Source organism: Mastigoproctus giganteus, chromosome 5 (genome assembly GCF_048544385.1).
Source record: "Mastigoproctus giganteus isolate SK-2022 chromosome 5, ASM4854438v1, whole genome shotgun sequence".
NCBI classification, from domain to species: domain Eukaryota; kingdom Metazoa; phylum Arthropoda; class Arachnida; order Uropygi; family Thelyphonidae; genus Mastigoproctus; species Mastigoproctus giganteus.
The window spans coordinates 69,998,206-70,022,597 of record NC_143579.1 but is presented as its reverse complement, the minus strand read 5'-3'; the positions used below and the strand labels follow the sequence as shown (position 1 = coordinate 70,022,597).

The following is a 24,392-nucleotide window of genomic DNA, read 5'->3' as shown; positions in this document are numbered from 1 at the left end:
GTTTTAGAAGGGTTGAAATCAACTAAGTTGTCTTTGCCCCACTGGAGAATTACCTGAAGATCGGCATTTAAGGAATTGGTAGCAGATTTTCGAGAAGTTGAAGCTGATTGAGCAGGACAAGGTTTCTCAAAATGGAAAGTTGAATGCAATGTGCTATCATCGGCAAAACTATGGATAGGATTTCCAGTCAATGGAAGAAGGTCATTGATATACAAGAGGAAAAGAGTGGGGGAAAGAACTGAACCTTGGGGGACACCGGCATTAGTGGAGAAGTTAGAAGACAGAGAGCCATCTACCATCACCCTCAGTGAGCGATCAGAGAGAAAACTGGATAACCAATTACTAAAAGCAGTTGGCAAACCATAAGATGGAAGCTTGTTTAGAAGACCTTTATGCCAAACACGATCAAAAGCCTTTGAGATGTCAAGAGCAACTACTTGTGTTTCACCGAACCTTTCCATTGAATTAGTCCATAAATGGGTAACATAAGCCAGAATATCTCCAGTGGATCGACACTGACGGAATCCATACTGGTGATCGTTGATCAGACGGAAGGTTTCTAGGTAGTTTAAGAGTTGGCGGTTAATTGATTTCTCCATTACTTTAGAAAGAGTAGAAGTAATTGCAATGGGACGATAATTGGATGGGAGGGATTTGTCACCCTTTTTAGGAACTGGCTGGATATGAGCAAATTTCCAAGCAGAAGGAAAAACACCTTTGGAATAGGAAAGTTAAAAAAGGCGGCAAAGAATAGGAGTAAGTTCAGGAGCACAGGTTTTGAGAACAAGTGGAGAAATACCATCAGGACCTGGAGCTTTCTTAGCATCAAGATTCATCAAAATCCTTCTGATATCCTTTTGACGGAAGACCACAGGAGGCATTGAATGGAGCGTGTTGGGAATGGTGGGAGGTGTTTTACCAAGATCATTAATACATGAGCTGGAAGAAAAATGGGATGCTAGCAGGTCAGCTTTATCCTTGGCTGAAGTGGCAACAGAACCATCTGGTTTGGACAGAGGTGGGAGCAAAGATGGGCAAAAGTTGCGGCCAATAGCTTTGGCAAGAGACCAGAATACTCGGCTACCATTAGGGTAAGAAGCAAGTTTTCTACTCTTAGCCTGTTCAAACTCTAGTTTGGACTGGTTAATAACTGCTTTACAACTGTTGCGAGCTTTGGTGTAGGCAGAAAATGAAACTGAAGAATTAGAAACAAGCCAATTATGATATGCAACATTCTTCTCTTGGACAGCCTTAGCACATTTATTGGAAAACCAAGGTTTAGATAAAGGACGAGATTTTAAAGTGGAGTGTGGGATAAAGGATTCCATTCCTGCAAGAATAATTTCACTGACACGATCTGAGCAAACGTTGACATCAGAAGTTTTGAAACAGTAATCCGACCAAGGAAAAGAAGAAAAGAAGTCTCGCAGGTCATCCCATTTTGCATTCTTGTAATGCCAAACAACACGTGGTTGGGAATAGCCATGAGATAATGGTTCCATTGGAGAAGAGTCAATCGCCAAGTTGTGAACTGAAGTGCCTAATGGACCTCTCACTTCGATCGTGTACTTAGAAGGGTTGTTTGTGAGAAAAATATCAAAATATGATTAGGAGTATCCGGTATTCTTGTAGGTAAATGAACAATATGTGCTAGGTCATTAGTAATTGCAAAAGCCTCAGCATCTCGACCTGCTGGGTCGGTGTGACTAGAAAACGGAAGCCAGCTGGAGTTGTGAACATTAAAATCACCAAGGAAAATTACCTCACTGTTAGGAAAGTTGGACTGGAGAAAGTCAAGTTGCAAAGAGAGGAAGTCAAAGAGCTCCAAGTGATTAGTGGAGTTGGGAGAACGGTAGAGACAACAGATGAATTTGACACAATGAGGTAGAGAGATTTTAAGCCAGAGAAGATCAAAGAGAGGAGATTCCAAATTGCCAAGTCTCTGACAGGGAATATCAGAACGGACATATGCACAAGTACCACCTTTGAGGCAAAAGGAATCATACAGCGAATAATTTGGGCATCTGAGATGAGCAGTAGATGAATCAACCGATAACTGAGATTCTGTCAGAAAAAGTACATGGGGTTTGGCAGACTGCAAGTGGAAATGGACATTGTTGAGATTAGAATTGAGACCACGTATATTTGTGAAATGAATTAGGAAGTCCTTGGGAGGTTTAGATCTTTTCGCAGATAAGCTTGCTCTATTAGTTTGACAATTCATGGTGTATTCAATAGTAAGGAAAAGTAGGTGGGACATGCTGTATGAAGTAATGAAATTTTTGGATATGGCGTACATGTGGTAAGAATATACCCAGATCCTTGACATAAAGTGACCTCGACAATGCTCCCCGCATACACACTACTCGGACTCCCTCCAGTCACTATCTGGCAGAGTAGAGGCAGCAAGATTATACACTAGCTGATCCGGAAGCTTCCTAGAGAGTTACCAATAGGTTCAGTCCGGTGTACTAACTAGTGGCCGGCCTGCGAACACCGTTTTAGAGCTGTACCCTCGAAATGTAAGGAATATTGGATCTCGCCACGACGTTCATCATAACCTCAAAAGTCATCAATCATACTGCATGATGGAAGAGATAGGGAAAGGTTGACCGGAACTTAGCTCTAGAGACTAAACATGTGTTCCACCATTTCAAGCCTCCAATAAGCAAAGTGGTGGTATTTCACCGGTTGATGAGAGTCATCTACCACCTAGTACTGCCTGGTAACATAGAGGGGCGGCGTTCCTCCATGTGGTGTGGGCGCCACACCTCGACCCCTGCTTACGTTGGTTCACACCTGGGTGGTCACCCACCATGTACTTGCGCATGGAGGTTATACCCAGGATTACTAACAGTCCCACCATCGTGAAGGTGCAAGCAGAGGATTTGGCTGTCACAGACCGTCCGGACTTCGCCGAAATTGGGTCCACTTGACTTGAGTGTCACCCGAATATCAGTTCCATCAGCGTTTTAGACTCCCAGATAGCAAGTATAGCTTGTCTGGCATATCTGAGAGAATGTCTGTGACAACCTCAAGGACCTATGGAGGCACATGGAGGGTCAACATCATATTAGGTAGATGGTCATAATGTTTTGGCTCATCAGTGTACATGTTGCTAATTCATGTTGAGCATTATGCAACTGGGCTTTTTACAGTATTGCTTTCATCTAATAGAGAAACAAGATGTTAACCGAGTGTCCTTTAATTGATACGGCAGGTTGAGTTTAAAAAGACTATCTGCAAATGTTATAATACCAAATTTAATTTAATATTAATCATTAAAATCACAGTACCTTGGTATTAATCAGTAATCATTATAACACAGTTATATTTAGCATTAATATCAGGCTTATTATTTAAAGCTGTTTTGAGTGATGCATTTACCTGATGTATTTACACACAAATTATTTTAAGTGGTTAATATATTTGGGAAAGAATTAAGATAAATTTCCCAAGTGGATCTGGTAGAATTCCATTTGGCAGAATTACAGAATTCACTTTCTCTTTTATTCTCAAAAAGAATTTTTTTTAGTTTCATTACCAACTATTGTATCTAATTTTTTTAAATCTACGTTTACCTTAACTAGGTTAATCAGGAGCAAATTGCACTCTTGATCTTTTTCTCATGAACAAGCATTCAAGCACATGGCAGAAGTGGGTGGTCCTCTAAGTACCTCAGATGACAACTTGGTGATGGTCTCTTCTCCAATGGCGCCTTTCTTCTCTTGTGGGTGTTCTCAGCCATTACAAGAATGCAAAATGGGATGATCTGCAAAATTTCTATTCTTTTCCTCGGTTGGATTACTGTTTTAAATCTGCTGACATCCATGTTTATTCAGATCATTTCAGTGAAATTATCCTTAGTTACTTATTTGTTGTCATCTCTCTCTCTCTCTCTCTCTCTCTCTCTCTCTCTCTCTCTCTCTCTCTCTCTCTCTCTGGCAGTTCTGTTATCCTCCATTCTCTACTCCCACTTTCACTGGAATGGCCATGTTTCTTACCTATCTTTCCTGGTCTTTTTACACACACACCTCTCAGAAACTTCATTTCCTTCGCTTGCATTATAATAATATCCTTCTCCTGCCTTACCCACAATTTCAATTAATGGGTTATTATTGGTACATAATAAGCTCTATAGAGTACCACCTTGCAGTTCTCAGGTTAGGCCTTGCAGGCCTTCCTCCAAATTAGATTTTCTACACAGTTATAAAACATTCTTCCTTGGCCTGCTTTTCTGCATATCTCTGTATCCATTTTCCCTTCTTTATCTACTCTACTTATCTTCTCTTATCTTCTTTCCCTCAATAAAGATGTTAATTACCTCCTCTCCTTCCTTCCTTCCTTCCTTGTCATTCTCAATACATTACGCTTAGCTTCACTAAACTTTAAATTGTATTTCTTTGCTTCCTCCACCCAGCTTTCCACCTGCTCCTATACCTCTCCATCCCCATAAATCAAAAAATCAGTTTTTAATTGTAAAGCAGTTTTTAATTAGTCCAAACTAGATTTTGAACAGGCCAAAAATAGAAAACTTGCTTCTTGTCCAAATGGTAGTCAAACATTCTGGCCTCTTGCCAAAGCTATTGGCCACAACTTTTGCCCATCTGTACTCATACCACTTTAAAACCTGATGGTTCTATTGCCTCCTCAGCTAAAAGCAAAGCCGACTTATAACATCCTATGTTTCATCTAACTTTTTAATTGACAATCTTGATAAGCCACCTCCTACCATTTTCCCCGTACACTCCACCACTCAATGCCTCCTGTGGTCTTCTGCTAAAGGATGTCAGAAGAATTTTGCACAATCTTGATGCTAAGAAAGCTCTAGGTCCTGATGGTATGTTTCCATTTGTCTAATGTCAACAAGTATCTTCTGTCTTCTCAACCTTCAACCCATACACAGTATTAAGTAATATATATTCCAATATCTTTAATGTTTTGAGTTTTCATTAAAAAAATAGAAAAAATAAATAAATAAACAAACTTGCCATTTCGAAGTTTGGTGTTCTGCGTAGAGTATATTTAGTAAAAAAATATCTATAATAGAACTCTCCTCTCAATTTTTTTTTTTTTTTTTTTTACCATGACATCTGATAGACTTCAAATACCTTTTTCAGTAAAGCTGTTCTGATTTCTGAGTTTCATTTCCATGTGTTTGTGCGTTTGTCAACATCCTGTAACAGTATTTTTAGAACTATTCAAAATCTTTCTGCAAAATTTTTATCAGCCTTCTTTTATTTATAGCCTTTCATCACTGGAGTCAACTCAGGATCCATATTTTCTGGTGGACCACAAGAGCCAACAGAAAATCTAGATCATCAGCTAATAGTCATGACATGATAAGTGATCCATATGTGGCCAAAACCGTTGGAGCTGCTTGGATCACAGCCTGACATACCATAAAATGTTGTGCTGACTCATTCTTAATTTAGACACTGTTAAAGAAGTGAGGAAGTGCCATTGTTAGTTTCCTTTTTTAGAAAATTCTTGAATCACAAAAGATTGAAACAAAGAAAAGCAATCAGTGTCACGCATCATCTGTTAATTAATTTCCTTATTTTTCTTTTTTAAGCTGAAATTAATTACAGCTAATTAACACTACCAATCAGTAATAGTATGGTTTTTTAACTGCAGTATACAGATGTAGGAATTAATATTCCTGTGCATGAAAATGTAAGCAACCTTACATTTTCATGCAGGTTGATGATATTTCCAATTCTTTTTAAAATAACAGAATCAAAAAATTGCATAAGAAAGGCAAATATCTATATTAAAAATAAGAAAAAAATATATATAACTAATCACATAATGGAATAGGCAAATGGTAGAATTTAGAGAACAGCAGAGAAAAACTTAGCAGATAATATCAAGTGCTTTCTGTTGTCTTTGCTTACTGTTATTCTTCTAGCTTTATGATGGAATTATTTTAGAAGTTTACTACATTACTGTCAGCTGATATTATCATTATATGTTTTTATATACCACAAAGTCCTTGCGCACTTTAAAGCTGCAATAATTTAGCTTCTAAACAAGATAAAAAAAAAGTTGTGTTCAAGTTGTTGTTGTTATTTGGTTTTTAGGAGCATTAGCAACTAAGGCCATATTGCTCCGGGATATGCGGTGGTCCCTGACCTTTCCGCATCCTCCGTATTTGGTGGTGACGGGCTCGAACCCTGGTCTAATCAAGAAGCGTGTGCTACGCACTGCTGCTCCTTCCCACCTGGCTACGGAGGCACCTGTGTTCAAGTTATGGCAATAATCGGATTTGTGATCCTGGTGTAAAAATCATTTAAAGAGTGAAGTTTTGAGGGGGGAAAAACCACACTTCTGACTTTCCCCAATGAAAAAAAGTACAATGGGGACAAATTGGGTAGGCAAGCTGGCCAAGTAGTCGGCCCACCTCCTCCGAGCCATCTGTTTGAGAAGAATGTTTAAAAATATGTCAAACATTCCAAAATAAGTGATCCATCTTGTGTAAAAACCATATTGGCTTCAATTCTTAATTGTCTTAATTCAGGAATAAAAATATCCAGTAGCACTACAAGATAACTATCACCATTAAACACTGTTTCTTCAAAAAAGAAAGGAACATTTATGCATGTTTTTCTCAGGACACACCAGACACCAACTTTAGAAGAATCCCAGTCATGTTCTCAAACTTCTTGTAGTCTCTATGTCTTCCAAAATATGGCAATTATGATGATTAAGCTTGCCACTAATGTGAAACATTGCATCATCACTAAACATTAGATCGTAAAGAGAGAGAGATCAATGTCATTTTAGGCTTTTTCATTAAACTCCAAACAGAAAGCTAATCTCGCATGGTAGTCCTCCTCCGGCAACATTTCATGCACTTGAATCTTTTATGGTTGCTTGTGCAATTCTATCTAAAAATTTTATGCATTCCTGATTTAGAAACACAGAGTTTGCCTGTCTTAGTGATTTTCATGGGTTTTGCTGAAAAGCTTCCTCAACACCATCTCCTTGTTAAATCTGGACATTCCAGTTCATGCCTTATCATTAACTTTTTCATCCAGTTTTAAATTGAATTTCTGTGTGGAGTTTCCTTTGCATAATGTATCATAAATTTTCTTCTAATCACTGATTTGGACTTAAGCTCTAATAGCTAAAGAACACAGTTCACTTTCTCTTCTATTAGACTTGGTAATTTGGAATCTCCTCTTTTTGATTTTCTCGGGCTTAAAATCTCTCTAACTCATTCTGTCAAATTCATTTGTTGTCTCTACCATTCACCCAACTCCACTAATCACTTGGAACTCTTTGACTTCTTCTCTTTGCAACTTGACTTTCTTCAGTCCTAACAGTGAGGTACTTTCCTAAAAGTGAGGTAATTTTCCTTGGTGATTTTAATGTTCACAACTCAAGCTGGCTTCCATTTTCTAGTCACACAGACCCAGCTGGTCGAGATGCTGAAACTTTTGCAATTACTAATGACCTCGCACAGATTGTTCATTTATCTATCAGAATACCAGACAATCCCAACCACACAGCCAACACGCTTGATCTTTTTCTCACAAACAACCCTTCTAAGTATACAGTCGAAGTGAGTGGTTCTTTAGGCACCTCAGATCACAACTTGGTGATTGTCTCTTCTCCAATGGAGCCTTTATCTCATGGCTATTCCCAACCACGTGTTGTTTGGCATTACAAGAATGCAAAATGGGATGACTTGCAAGATTTCTTTTCTTCTTTTCCTTGGTCGGATTACTGTTTCAAAACTTCTGATGTCAACATTTGCTCAGATTGTATCAGTGAAATTATTCTAGTAGGAAAGGAATCATTCATTCCACACTTCACCTTAAAATCTCATCCTTTATCTAAACCTCGGTTTTCCAATAAATGTGATATAAGGCTGTTCAAGAGAAGAATGCTGCATATTGTAATTGGCTTGTTTCCAATTCTTCAGCTTAATTTTCTGCCTACACCAAAGCTCACAACAATTGTAAAGCAGGTATTAATCAGTCCAAACTAGATTTTGAACAGGCTAAGAGTAGAAAACTTGCTTCTTGCCCTAATGATAGCCGAGCATTCTGGTCTCTTGCCAAAGCTATTGGTCGCAACATTTGCCTCTCTCCACTCCCACCTCTGTCAAACCAGATGGTTCTATTTTCACTTCAGCCAAGGATAAAGCTTTAGAAAACAGGCCTTGTACGTCGGGTTCCATTATATCACCCAAGTTTCTTGCGATGACCGACTAACTGGTTAAAATAAATTTATTAAAATAAAAATAAAAAATGATATATACATAAGATAAAACAGAAATAAAATAAGATAAAAGTGCTAAAATACAATAAGATAAAAGTGTTAAAAAATAATATAATAAAAGCATTAAAATACATAGTAGCTTTCGAAGTGAAATGCCTCTTCATCAGCTAGTCTGTGAATACATAATCGTGATACATGATCATGCCCAGCTGACTTGTGCTATTGTAACCATCAATATATACTGAAGTACACCATTCACAGACTAGCTGATGAAAAGGCACTTCGCTTCAAAAGCTACTATGTATTTTAACGCTTTTTATTATATTATATTTTAACACTTTTATCTTATTTTATTTCTGTTTTATCTTATGTATATATCATTTTTCATTTTTATTTTAATAAATTTATTTTAACCAGCTAGTCGGTCATCACAAGAAACTTGGATAATATGAAGGATAAAGCTGACCTGCTAGTATTCCAGTTTTCTTCCAACTTGTATATTAATGATCTTGGTAAAACACCTCCCACCATTCTCAACATGCTCTATTCAATGCCTCCTTGTGGTCTTCCATCAAAAGGATGTCAGGAGGATTTTGACAAATCTTGATGCCAAGAAAGCTCCAGGTCCTAATGGTATTTTTCCGCTTGCCCTCCAAACTTGTGCTTCTGAATTAACTCCTGTTCTTTTCTGCCTTTTTTCACTTTCTTATTCCAAAGGTGGAATAAGAAATTCTTGGAAATTTGCTCATATCCAGCAATTACTTCTACTTTTACTTCTACTGGAATTACTACTACTTTTTCTAAAATAATGGAAAAATCAATTAACCAACTCTTAAACTATCTAGAATTCTGCCATCTGATCAACGATCAGCAGTATAGATTCCATCAGTGTCAATCCACTGGTGATATTCTGGCTTATGTTACCCATTTATGGACAAATTCAATGAAAAAGTTAAACACAAGCAGTTGCTCTTGATATCTCAAAGGTTTTCGATCGTGTTTGGCATAAAGGTCTTCTAAACAAGCTTCCATCTTATGGTTTGCCAACTGGTTTTGTAATTGGTTATCCAGTTTCTCTCTGACCACTCACTGAGAGTGATGGTAGATGGCTCTCTGTCTTCTAACTTCTCCACTAATGCTGGTGCCCCCCCCAAGATTCAGTTCTTTCCCCCACACTTTTCCTCTTGACATTCTTCCATTGACTGGAAATCCTATGCATAGTTTTACTGATGAGAGCACATTGCATTCCACTTTCCAGTTTGAGAATCAGCTTCAATTTCTCAAATATCCGTTACCAATTCCTTAAATGCAGATCTCCAGGTAATTCTAATTCTCCAGTGGGGCAAACTCAACTTAGTTGATTCCAATCCTTCTAAAACTCAGTCTTGTCTTATATCTTGCAAAATGGATTTTTCTGCTCCTATGCTTATCTTCAATGACACTCAGATTTCTAGACATGATTACATATCTCTATTAGGGATTACCCTAACTTCTAATCTCTCTTGGCACAAGCACATTACAAATATTGCTTCCTCTGCATCTAAAAAACTTGGTTTTCTCTTTCACTCTTGCCGCTAATTTTCTTCCAAACAGTTGTTCACTCTATACAAATCGCAAATCCGCCCTACCATGGAATATTGTTCCCACATCTGGGGCGGTGTGCCCAAAACTTCTCTCAGGCTTCTAGATTCCATTCAGAAAAAAGGCAGTTAGGTTAATTAATGACTCATCTCTAACAGAGTCTCTCCACTCTCTGTCTCTTCTGCCACATGCCTTTTCTACAGATACTTCCATGGGCACTGTTCTTCTGAATTGGCTTCTATAATTCCCACTCTCTCTCTCTCTCTTTCAAAACAGTCCGAACTCGTGCCACCACCAGCCAACATCCATTTACTGTCCAACTTCAAACTCACAGAGCCGATTTTTCATCTTTCTCGTTTATTCATTCAACTGCCGTTTTCTGGAACAACCTTCATTCATATGTATTTCCTGAAAATTACAGTCTACAGAAGTTCAAGTCCAATGTCAACAAATATCTTCTTTCATCTTCTCAACCTCCAATCCAAGCACGGTATTAAGTACTATAGGTTCTAATACCTCTCGTGTTTGGGGTTTTCATTAAAAAAAAAAAAAATCTCTTGCAGGATAAATTATCTGAAAAAGTTAAAAAATAAATTAAAGTAAAATTGCATAAAAACTAGAATAAATTACCCTTTCAATGCATTTTATATATTATTTCTGTTTCATATAGAACCTAAGTTATTGCAGTTTTAAGGTGCACAAGGACACCCTATATATTATATAATTTAATTATTTACTTATATATATTAACTTACTTTTAAGTTATTTCCCCTTCCTCCATTTTATTTTGGTTTTTATACTTAAGTTACTGGTTTTTGTTGTTTTTTGCTTTTTACGTGGCTGCATACTGCGAGCATAGTCTCAGTTTTAAATTTACATATTGTAATTGTGTGTCAGCAACATATGTAGTAGATAATGTTTTGCAGCTACTGATGTTTGCCTTACTATCTTATTGTTCTTTTGTCTTGCTGTTTTATTTTTTATTACTAATATTTTATTTAAATTTGTTTTATATATATTTGCAACATATTTTCAAACACATTAGTATGACAATTTCTATCGTAAAATCTTCCTATTTACAATCTCTAATGCCACTGTTTAATTAAACATTAAGCCATCACAATATACATTTTTGCAATTTTATTAGAATGCTGTTATGTTCTTAATATTGTATACCCAAGTATTATCAACCAATATCTAATGTTATACTGTGTAAAGCAAGCTATGAATTGATTTTAATTAGGCCAAGATATGAAAGCTAAAGGCATTAAATAAATAAAAGCATGAAATTAGAAAAAATATGAAATAAGATAAAACAAAATACTAAATAAAAGTATGAAATAAAACAAAATACTAAATAAAAGTATGAAATAAAACAAAATACAAAATAAAAGTATGAAATAAAACAAAATACAAAATAAAAGTACGAAATAAAATTAAATAAATAAGCACTAATTACTGCCTGTATACACTGGTAGGCTCTCAATGGGGACCAACACCTATCAGTGTACCATTAAAAGCAATTAGCAACACTGCTATCTGTTTCTATGAACCCCATACCAGTTTTACATTATGGTAAAATATGATGGATAGCATCTTAAAAGCAAGTTAACATTTTTTTTTTATCAAACATAAGAAATAACAAGTCATGTTAACATGACTTCAAACAGCATTCTTCAGTCTTTTTTTTTTTTGTGAAACATTAAGTAGAAAAGTTATTTTCTCTCTGCAAAGAATGAAAGTCTCTCATATTCTGAAGATAAATGTAATAACAAGATAAAGTGAGAATGTCTTCACTTCCACATAAAATATAATCAACTTAAATTTATTACATTTATAATTTAATGTTTATTTAAATTATTTATAATTTATTTGCATATAATATCAAAGGCATTTGAAAAAAAAAGCAATGGATGTTTTTGTGAAACGGCACTTAATTACAAAAGAAATTAGGTTAATGAATATATCAAGACATATTTATGTGTTAACCTAATCACCAAGCATATTCAGGCACTTGTTCCATTATGCCATGAGTGAAGTAATACTGAAATGCCATGAGTGAAGTAATAATGAAAGTCTCTCATATTCTGAAGATAAATGTAATAACAAGATAAAGTGAGAATGCCTTCACTTCCACATAAAATATAATCAACTTAAATTTATTACATTTATAATTTAATGTTTATTTAAATTATTTATAATTTATTTGCATATAATATCAAAGGCATTTGAAAAAAAAAGCAATGGATGTTTTTGTGAAACGGCACTTAATTACAAAAGAAATTAGGTTAATGAATATATCAAGACATATTTATGTGTTAACCTAATCACCAAGCATATTCAGGCACTTGTTCCATTATGCCATGAGTGAAGTAATACTGCTGGCTGGTGTAAAATTCAAAGATAATCCTGTTCAATCAGTGAAATGTTTAATTTTGTAATCATCACCAAATTGGTTCCCCACTAAATTTTTTTTTTTTTTTTTTTTGAAGGCCTGATAACAGGTACATGTGTAACATTTCTTTTCTTCTTACACAAGTAAGAAGAAAAGAAATGTTACACATATACCTGTTATCTATTCAACACTTCACTATTAGGAAGGGCACAGTTTCTCTCCAGAAAATCTAAGGAGAAACTGTGCTATTTACCTTGCTTTTAAAATAGACCACATATTACTTTTCTTATTTCCATATTTATTATGATATTTTCTAGTGATATTTTTTAGAAATAAAAATGCACAAAACAATTTGTAAAATAAATTGACATTACCTTTTCAATAGTTCCCAAATCCATAGGATGAAAAACATAGGTGGAGTATGATGGATATTCTTTATGGGATACAGGATTCATAAATGCTTCTGGCTGCAATAATAAAGTGTAATATAAAATAATATGTTTGTTATATGTCACATTATAAAATAATATAAAGTATACTGTATAAATATGTGCACACATGTACATGAGGCAAAATACAAATTACTCAAATATTAATAAATGCAATGCAAGAAAAACAGTGAAAGATATGCTGGGTAAGCTTTTTTTTTGTTTTGTTTTTACTTCTATTATAAAAGTAAATTGTTATTTTATATGAAATAAAAAACAAAAAAAAGGGAAATTTAAAAGCAGCTTCACAACTTCAAAGTTTATAATGTGTATTTTAAACTTAGTAAAAGTTATCAAGCTCTGAATGATAGTTGTGTTCTTATTGGTGACTAGTTACAAGATTCACGAGCAGCTAGAATGCAAAATGCAAACACAAAATGCCACTTTCAATGCAGCAGAATGAGCACAATGTTTTTTTTTCCCCTTTTGGGCAGCTGAATGCCAGCTCTGTAAGTTTCAAAAAAGGTTTCATGTGATACACAAACCAACCTCCCAAGCCATTCATCTTATATTCAAGGTGTATCTGAAAAGTTTCAGGACTGATTTTTTTTTTTTTTTTTTTTTAACGATACTACTAGCACCATACATTGACCACTGTTGGAACTATTCACTACCAAGTCTGAACTGGCTCTGTGCCAAGTTTCATCAGTGTCAACTCGTTTCTCACAGAGGAACGAGTTAGCATTAGTAGAGGCATATGATGCAAGAAAGCAAGCTTATGCAGCATCAGCCAATATAAAAAAAAAAAAAAAAAACTTCCACTTCATCCCTCCACTCGTACGAAATACCTGTCCAGCTGAGCCTTAAATTTATTTAGGCTATCAACTTCGACAACAAGGAATGGAAGTCTGATCCACCAACCAACTATCCGCTGGCTATGGGCAAACTTCCGCACATCTATCCTACATCTGTCTTTCCTCAATTTGAATTTATGCCCTTTAAGGTGATAACCTGAGCAATAGGAAGAATCCCATCAGCATTGAGCATGCTCAAACCATTCAGGCTTTATACACCTCAATCAGATCACCTCGCAGGTGCCTAGTCTCCATACACTGTAATTTGCAAAAATAATTAAGCCTTTCTTTGTAAGAGTAACCCTTTGTTTCATTCACTAATCTTGTTGTTCTTCTCTGTACTCGTTCCAACAACTCTACATCCTTCTTAAAATGAGGCCTCCAGACCTGTATACAGTACTCAAGGTGTGGCCTGACCATTGCCTTATACAAGGGGATAATCACCTCCCTATCCCTGCTAGAAAAATTCTTGTATATCATTGACAAGAAACCATGAGCTACTCTTGCAAACTGTCTGCACTGCTCAGAAAACTCTGCCCAGAGTAACGTATCAGAGTTGATACGTTACTCTGGGGTTACTGCTCCCCATATGTAGTACTTTACATTTGTCAATGTTAAACTTCATTTGCCACCTCTCAGCCCATCTGCACAACTTTTCTAGATCCTGTTGCAGCAGCGTACTGGCATCAGTAGGGTTCAGATTTTTATGTATTATCATATTCATTTTTCGTTTACATAAAGGCATGAAACTTAGTGGGACAATGTTACATGGCCTAAGGATCCTAAATAAACGTGTTTGTAATTTCATATTTCATCATATTTTACACATTACGTCATAATTTCAAAAAAAATATATGAAATATATTTAATAGCATACTTTATGCTTGTCGACATAAAATTTTCATATTTCGTCTTACGATAATCGACAAATTATTTATCAGATTTATTTAAAATATATTTCTAAAAAACCGTGGGAATTTACATTTAATCATTTCACATTTCAGCGTGGACAGGCATCATCATCATCATCATCATCAGCCATTTTCAATCCATTGCAGGAAGAAGGCCTCTCCAGCAACTTTCCAGTTCCTTCTGTTTTGAGCACTGGCCATCCATTTACTACCCAAAAACTCATGAATTTCATCTATCCATCTCCGCCTTTGTCTTCCAGGTTTTCTTCTAGCTCCTCTTGGGTACCATTCTGTTATTTTTCTTAGTCAATCTGTCATCATGTCTTCCAGCTATGTGTCCTGCCCAAGACCATTTTAGTTCTTTAGTTGTGATAAGAATGTCCTTTACTTGAGTTTGCTGCCTAATCCACGTGTTTCTCTTCTTATCTAACAGTCTGATTCCTAATATAATTCGTTCCATTCTTCGCTGTGTAGTTCTCAGCTTCTCTTCCATTCTTTTGTTGAGTGCCCAAGTTTCACTTGCATAAGTCATGGTGGGGAGTATACATTGGTTCATTATTTTACGTTTCAGACAAACTGGGATATTGCTCTTCAGTATGTGACTATATTTCCTGAATGCTATCCATCCAAAATTTATTCTTCTCTTGATTTCCAGCCATTTATCATTATTACAGCTAATAACTTGTCCGAGATAAGTATATGACTCCACCTTTTCAATTACTGCTCCTTCAATCATTATTTCCCTTTCTGTGGCATACTTGTTCATCATTACTTTTGTTTTAGCCATATTCATCTTTAGTCCAAAATCCTTACTAACTGTGCATAACTGATTAAGATTTTCCTCTAATTCTTTGGGATCGTGGCTTATGACCACAATGTCGTCTGCAAATCGTAAATGGTTTAGGTACTCTCCGTTCACATTGACTCCCTTCTGTGACCAGTCTAATCTTCTGAAAGCTTCCTCAAGGGCAGCAGTAAACAGCTTCAGACATATTGTGTCTCCTTGTCGAACTCCTTTCTCGATTTTAAATTTCCTACTGTCTTTGTCTAGTCTAATAAAGGAGGTAGCACTCTCATATATTTTCTTCAAAATCATAATATATGGGGTATCTATGCCTTGTCTTTCCAGTGCCTGAAACATGGCCTTATGCTGTATGGAGTCAAATGCCTTTTCATAATCCACAAATGCCAGGCATAATGGTGTTTTATATTCATTTGCTTTCTCCATTAGCTGTGATATTACATGAAGGTGATCCATAGTTGAGAATCCTGTCCTAAAGCCAGCTTTCTCTTTCAGTTGATTCTCATCAAGTATTCTTTCTAATCTGTTAGTAATGACCCTTGTGAACAGCTTGTAGATGTGGGATAACAAGCTAATTTGGTCTATAATTTTCAATTTCTGATTGATCTCCTTTCTTATGCAGCAAAACTATGATTGCATTATTCCACTGCTGAGGCGTCACACCTTTTCTAATGCACTTTGTGAAGAGCCTTGCCAGTTTTTGTGTTATGTCTCTTACTCCCAATTTTAACAACTCTACAGTAACTTCATCTTCCCCCGGGGCTTTCTGATTCTTCATTTTCTTCAATGCATGTTCTACTTCATCAGGAAGAATATCAGGTATGTCGTATGTGTTGCTACTTTGCAATCCACCTTCCCCACTGCTGGCATCATTCCCTCACTCCTTGTATAATTCTCTATAGTAGTCTTCTGCTATTTGAATTATGCCTTCTCTGCTGTTTATAAGTACACCATCGCTATTCTATTCTTCAGTTTCAGTATCATTTGTCTTTCTGTATTACTGCTCATGGCTGCTGATTTAAATCCTTTGTTTTCCCTTAATACTTCTTCCACTTTTCTTGTGTTAGATTTTCTTATGTCCTCTCTGAGTCTCTTTCTAATGGCTTTGCATAACGGGCCTTTGCAGGCACGAGTGGCTAAATCCCAAAGTTATTTTGATTGGCTCTTTACTCACTCACAACCACACTGTAGTGTAATTTAAGCTTTAATTTAAACCTTTACAGAAGTTTCGCCTTATACTGAGTTCAATGAATTATTCGTTCAACTTATTTTATACAGTACAAACTTCAGCTGTTGGTGAAATGAAGCCAAAATCAAGCAAAATTGAGCTTTTCAGAAAATGGATTTATGTGCAAAATACAAAATGATGCAAAATACTCATTTAGTTTGTTAGCTACCTCAGCAGGATCAGTTGCTGCATATCAAGATTTGATTAAGATGGCAGACTTTTTTAAAATATCATAACTGTGATGAACCCAAAACAAAAAGACAGTTAGCTGCATGGGTTGAAAAAAATTCATCGAGGATAAAGAAACTCCGGTTCCAAAAGGCTTGAGCCAAAATGATGTTGGTGATTTTTTTTTATTTATTGCCAAGGAGTTGCACACAAAGAATTTGTACTGGAAGGACAGACAGTCATCTCCGAATTTTACAGAGGAGTGAAGAACAGACTGTTAAAAATAATTTGATGTGTTAGGCCAGACACAGCCTAGTCAGGTGGGTGGTTCTTGCTTCACGACAATGCACCTTCACACAATGCGATTGTCGTCAAGGTGTTTCTTGCATGGAATGGCATTACAGTGCTTCACTGTCCCCTGTATTTTACAGATTTTGAACCTGCTGATTATTTTCTGGTCCCCAGAGTGAAATCCTACCTAAAAGGGCACCATTTTGACAGTGTTTCAGAGACTGAAACTAGCATAATAAGGTTTCATCAGGGTTCTACAAAGCCATCAAGAAGCTGTACAAGTCTACAAAGGTGTATCGAGTTATGAGGGATATACTTTGAAAATTAAATGGTAATAAGTTTTTTTCTTGAGATTGATTTTTTTTTAACGTAGTGCTAAAATTCCAGACATGCCTTGTATGACACAGGACATGTGTTCACACAGGTTGTTTTCCGATATATGTCAAAAAAAAAAAAAAAATCGGAGAAGCATTTGAAAATGATTAAAGTGTGGAAAACATTCTGACTTCAAACAGAGCCTCTTCGAACAGGATTTTTTTTTTCTTCTTTGACAGAGCATAAGTCATATGTCACAGCAGTGGACTGGAAGTTTATTTTAATACTATATGGATGTCACTGATTTGCATTTTTTGCTGAGAAAGAAAGCCTTTTGTTGTTAGCATCCATGTTGTCTCAGTCTAATGATTTTTTGATTTGGCTTCATTCACTTTCACTTGTGCAGGTTTTGTGATGGGTCTTATGATGTAGAAATATAGTCTTCTCAGTAACGAAAAGTTTGGAGGTTGTGTTCTGGTTAGTGATGCTGTTAGTGAAAATTTGACCTGTATCTTTCTGAACATTACTAGACTGCAAATCTACCATTATCCCAGAGCTGTATCTTTTTTTTTTTGCCTTCTGCAGTTACAAGCAAATGGTTCCCTTTTTTGTATCTAAGAAGAGAATTATTGATGATGGACATTGGGAGCTAGTCTCACATCTTCCTGTTTTGGAATTGTGGCAAGATTGTTTTTGTAGTGACAGAACTAGTTAAAACTGGTTTTAAAAGAGATTAACCAGAAGTATTATTGCCTACTTAATCTTTAGTTTGAATTAAAATTGCTGGATACACTCTGTACTTTAGAAAGTTTCTATCTTCTGTATCTGGTTACAATGATCACACGAATGATTTTTATAATTCTGAAATTCATAACGTTTGTTTGTTTGTTATTTGGTTTTTAGGAGCATTAGCAACTACGGCCATACTGCTCCGTGAATATGTGGTGGTCATTCCCGACCTTTCCGCATCCTTCGTATTTGGTGGTGACGGGCTCGAACCCCAGTCTAATCAAGAAGCGTGTGCTACGCACTGCTGCTCCTTCCCACCTGGCTACGGAGGCACCTAATTCATAACGTGGTCCAATTCAATGTAATATGATACCAAATCAGATATAGCTTTCTAGCATGTTAGATGTCCTCTTGATGTTCTTGTAGATTTTTTTTCCAAAGGCCCAATGTAAACCACTGGCACGAAAACTGGTATGCAGAGCTCTAGTGCCTTCCATCTGCATTATTTCCATCTTGTTGAAGAATTACCTTCAGGTTTCACTGACTTGACAATCAACTATTGAACTCCTGGTTCCTGACTACTGAAATTATCTTGTGGCTCAGAATTTTTATATATATGCATGAAATAGCAATCAAATTATTTTCTTTTATATGTTGAATTTTAGGATTACAGAATTTGATGGACAGTAACTCTGATGATAAATTTGCAAAACATTAAAACAGAATAAAATATATTTATTAAATTAGCGAAATTACACTAATCTAAACCTGGATGATGCATAATACATTGTGTACTAAAGGATCCATAGAGACTCACCGAATAAGCACTTTGCTTTGAAAACTTTTTTTTGCTGCTTTTGTGGTGTCCATTAATATGCATCCTATTATAGAAGCAATAACTTATAACATGATGCCCAATAAGCTCTATGAGCCTTTAATGCATCGTGTTATCCTCTGGAACTAGAGCAATTCCAACTTTCCATTTTCCTCTCTTCCCTTTCTCACTGAACATAGTTTGTCCTCAAAAATTCCTGTATGTTTTCTATTTGGTCTTTATTAAGCTACATATTCATGTTTTCATCAGAATCGACAAAGTAGCACTTCACTTAAAAGCTAATCCAAGTTTTTATCTGTTTTATTGTGTCATAGCTTTTAATATTTTGTACAGATCTTGGTTTTAGTGTGTTTTACTAGTTCAATAAACATATTTTATTTTATTTTAATTTTAGCAAACTTTTAATTAATAATGAGAATAATTACACAGTATAACATGATTTGATGCTCAAGACATTTTTTCTAATATTTCTGATGGTATTCAGTATCAGATCATCTGAACATCCAGTGAAAGAGAAGAATGTTGCCTTCATTTTTCCCTGAAGTCTGTCACGGACATTCTTCTTCCAATGACAGCTGGAAGTCTAAAAATGCCAATGGAGCTAATATTCAAGTACCACCTGAATCTATTTTAACTTCACCAAAGCGCAGTCGTTTTGTAAAAATAACATATTCTACTTGCAGGTTTGCTGGTACTATTTAGTAACCCTTGGCAGACCATGTTTTTACTTAAGAGAAAATTTATGGCATGACATCAACTCTTTTGTCGCACAGTATGAAGCATGACTTTTGAAGTTATGATGAGCAACATGGTGAGATCCAATATTCCTAAGATTTCATGGGTATAGATTTATGGTCCACCAGACCAAATCTAGTTGTAATGCTCTAGAAGGCATCCACAGTTCTAAGTGGTATGTATGCTACTGGGGTTTTACTTTACAGTAAAAATCTGAAAATCCGGGCCACCCGAGAATCCAGACTTTTCAAAAACTCACAAATTTTTAAATTTAGCGGACTTTTGTGTGTGTGTGTGTGTGTGTGTGTGTGTGTGTGTGTGTGTGTGTGTGTGTGTGTGTGTGTGTGTGTGCGCGCGTGGGTGGGTGCCACAGACGCCCAGCGACAACAAGTGAACTCGCAGTCGCTATTTTGAAACGAGCAATCAAACCGTGGTAACCTATTTGATCCTATATATAGCATACATATTTACAAGCCCATAATAATGGCTCCTAAAATAGATAAACTTCATGGTGTGAAGAGAAAGAAGAACACATTGAAATAATTAAAAAACTAGAAAGTTGTGTGAGCAATATTGTTTTAATGGAAACATACAACATCGGAAAGTCTACAATTTACGATATAAAAAAGGCAAAGAATAAAATTCTAGAATACACAACCTCGTCTGAGCCTTACAATAAAATTGCTGAGTGAAAAAGTTTACATCGGCCAAAATTAGAGAATCTCGATAAAGTGTTGTACGAATGGTTTTTGCTAAAACGATCGGCAGGTATGGCAATTTCTGGACCGATGCTTATTGCAAAAGCAAGGTCTTTTAAGGAGCAAATGAACATTGAATCAGAGTGCACATTTAGTGATGGATGGCTTAGGAATTTCAAGACTTGTCATGGTATTAGACAGTTAGATATTGCTGGAGAAAGACAGTTGGCCGATACACAAGCAGCAACAGAATATAGTGCAACATTTGAAAAAAATTGTATCTGATTACGACCTTACAGCCGATCAAATTTATAATGCTGACGAAACAGCAGTTTACTGGAAGTGTTTGTCCCCAAAAACTTTGGCTGGAAATCAAGAATGAAATGTAACAGGGTTTAAGCTTAATAAGGAAAGAGTAACTGTTCTTATGTGTGCTAATGCTTCAGGTCAGCATAAAATTAAGCTTTTGGTGATTGGTAAATTTCAGCACCCACGGGCCTTTAAAGGAATTGTGTACTTACCTGTGACCTATATAAACCCAAAAGAATGCTTGGATGGACAAAGATATATTTCGTGATTGGTTTGTTCATGATTTTGTTCCATCAGTTCGTCAGAACTTGAGAAAATTGGGGAAGCCTGCAAATACAAAGTGCCTGCTACTTCTCGACAACTGTAGGGCCCACCTGAATGAATCAAAATTAGTGTCTGATTGCAAAAATATTTTTGCATGTTACTTGCCACCAAACGTAACAACATTAATTCAACCCATGGATCAAGGAGTCATTAGGAACTTTAAATATCGCTATAAAAATTATTTTATGATGTGATGCATAAGAATGTCGACCCTTCAGAATTTCAATGTAGTTTTACAATCAAAGATGCAACATTTTCACTCATGACTGCATGGAATGCAGTCAAGCCTGTAACTCTTTTAAGAGCGTGGCAAAAGTTATGGCAGAACATGATGTTTGCAATCTGATTGAAACGAAGATTTTGAAGGATTTCACATAAAGCTGAAGAGATCTGAAGTGAAAGAACTAATGGAAACTGTTAAATTATGTATGGAAGACAACCCTCTACGCAAACTTAATGCTGATTATATAGAAGAGTGGATACATACTGAAGATGATGTGGAAGCTGCAGCAACTTTCGCTGATCAAGAAATTATTCAAAGCATTATAACTCCTGATAAGATAGAAGGGAATTATTCAGAAGAATCTGGTGAAGAAAACAACAAAGTTGAAGAAGAAAAGATATCTTGGGCTACTGCAGAAAAGTCCGTTGAAACAGTTATTAAATTTATGGAACAGAACCATAGCTTCAATCTTCAGGACGTCATGCATGCCCTCAAGGTGCATAATAACATTATAAATTTTGTGATAATTTTATCACAAAGAAATTACAATGTCGTACACAAGATGATATACGAAAGTATTTAACGAAAGCAATAGAAGCATCAAGCAGTGCAGCAGATAGAGCAGAAGCTGCAAGTGTTCCATCCCCAAGCAGTGCAACAGAAATCGTGGAAAAGAACAAATAAATATTTGTTTGTTTTTCAAACTTTGTATTTTATATGAAAATGTTTCGTTAATAAACTAAAACAAATAATTAATTTATATAAAATATGTATCTTCTGATTTCATTTAAATACTGTATTTTTCTTTTACATTGTTAAACACGATTTCAAGCATTACACGCTCTTTTTTTTTTTTTTTTGTGAAAATTTTTGTGTTTACATCTGTCAGGTGTTGACTTTATTTTTCTTTAAAACTGCTCGTTTCGATAAAGGAAGCATGCTTTGCTAATGAATAAACTGTCAAAATTTATCTGGTCATCTCTTTATTCCCTCTTAAATTTGAATTTTAAAAGTAATGCCTGAAAATCCGGATCGACCCAGTCCCCGAGCAGTCTGGATTTTCGGACTTTTACTGTATATTAAAAAACAGGGTATAACTTTCTTATATATGCCATAAATTTCTTCAGTTCTTAGGCCAAATGAGATAAGATAACTCGCTAAACTTTTACTTCGTCTACATGATTACACCATAAAGGGACAAAACTTATCTACAAAAAAAGATCTAAACCATATGAAAGTATATGGTTTAGATATCATTTTGCTAGCAGGGACAGGGAGGTGATTATCCTGTTGTACAAGGCAATGGTTGGTCAGGCCACAACTAGAGTACTGTGTACAGGTCTGGAGGCCTCATTTCAGGAAGGATGTAGAGTTGCTAGAACGAGTACAGAGAAGATCAACAAGATTGGTGAGGGTTGCTCTTATCAAGGAAGGGTTAAGTTCTACAAATTGCAACACCTGGAGAGTAGGCACCTGCAAGGTGATCTGATTGAGGTGTATAAGGCCTTGAATGGATTGAGCAAGCTGAATGCAGATGGGATTCTTCCTCTTGCTCAGATTAAGAACCTGAGGGGGCATAGATTCAAACTGAGGAAAGACATTTAAGACATATTTAAGGTTGTGTCGCTTGAACTTCATTATTGTTGAGAAAGGAGGCAGATGTCCCCAAAAGCTTCAATGGTGTTTTATCGCTTTTAAATTTATAATTTTTAATGTATTTTAAGTTCATTGATTCATTTTTATTTGTTTTAAAGTAAATTAGTTTTTGGTAAATTATTTTACAGTTTTTATTGTATTATTTCAGTATACTATTCAGTATTATTTTATCATTAAATCAGTTTATTTAAATGGTTGGTGACTATTTGTCTAAACTATTTTTCTATTTGTCTATTTTTCTATTTGTCAACTATACAAATAGTTGACTATTTGTCTAAACTGATTCATTTTTATTTGTTTTAAAGTAAATTAGTTTTTGGTAAATTATTTTACAGTTTTTATTGTATTATTTCAGTATACTATTCAGTATTATTTTATCATTAAATCAGTTTATTTAAATGGTTGGTGACTATTTGTCTAAACTATTTTTCTATTTGTCTATTTTTCTATTTGTCAACTATACAAATAGTTGACTATTTGTCTAAACTATTTAGACTATTTGTCTAAACTTGTGGCTGAGGAAAGACAGTTGTAGAATGGATGTGCAGAAGTTTGCCTTTAGCCAGCAGGTGGTTGATTGGTGGAACAGACTTCCATCTTTTGTTGTGGAAGTTAATAGCCTAAATAAATCTCAGGCTGAGTTGGCAATTTCAAGCAATTTTGAATGAATGAAGGGATAAAATAGGAGGGTTTTTTTTTTTTTTTTTTGGTTGATGCTGCATAAGCTTGCTTTCTTGCATCGTATGCCTCCACTAATGCTAATGTATAATATCAAACCATAATATGTGGCCTTAGTTCTAGTCTCAATGACTTCTAGTTCCATCTATAAGCTACCATGCCACACATACTTTTTCTGACAGAACCTCAATTATCAGCTGACTCAACCATCACTCATCTCATTTATCCTAATTATTCACTTGATGTTCATTCCATTTTAAAGGCAGTGCTTGTGCATGCATCTGCTCTAATATTTCTTGTCAGACACTTCCCAGTCTGAAACATCCACTGAGTCAAATCTCTTCTCCAATGAAGCATATATATATATTATTGAAATATTAATACAAATACCCGTAGAATGGCAAAACTGTAGAGCGAAAATTTAACATAAACCTAACAATTAATCGTAATTGGGAGTGTAGAGAAGAGGTAACAAGACAGAAACTGTAGCCAAAAGCCTCCAAATAATTTAGAATATAATTTAATCCAATTCACATAAATCCATTTTAAAATTTAAAATATAGAACCAATTGTATAAAAATTTAGTGGCAACCCCCTAGTAAGGTACCAGTTCTGAGAAACATGAAATATCACCGAAAGAGACTAATCAAACTACTAAAACAAAATAAAATAAAAATAGACTGACCATTATGCCCCATATCGACAGAGGACCACGAGGCCAATAATGGTCATGGAATCACTGCATTTCAATCGCTAGACAAATCGTCACATAGGCAAACCAATCGAAGGACCTATCCACCCCTCCTTCGTCCGATCGAGCCACAAATGCAGAGGATTTGCATAGCGGTGGTCCTTATGCAGCGAAAAATAAACAATAGAACAGACTAGCACTGCAGACAAACTGAAAGCTTAACCAGCTTATATAGATAGAGAAAATAGAAAATAAATTTATAGATGTGGTATAAGTGCAGCTTAAGCACGTCAAACCAACTACTACCATCTG

At 35.6% G+C, this 24,392-nt stretch overlaps 1 protein-coding gene across 3 annotated transcripts in view; it reads right to left on the bottom strand.

The window, feature by feature from the left end:
* Positions 1–24,392, bottom strand: part of LOC150085473 (uncharacterized) — a 620,530-nt gene that overhangs the window by 391,906 nt on the left and 204,232 nt on the right. For all 3 annotated transcript variants that reach the window (XM_090374054.1, XM_090374052.1, XM_090374053.1), the window contains exon 8: positions 12,580–12,672. In XM_090374054.1, coding sequence (XP_090230180.1) covers positions 12,580–12,672 — 93 coding nt within the window. The remainder of the gene's footprint in view (positions 1–12,579; positions 12,673–24,392) is intronic.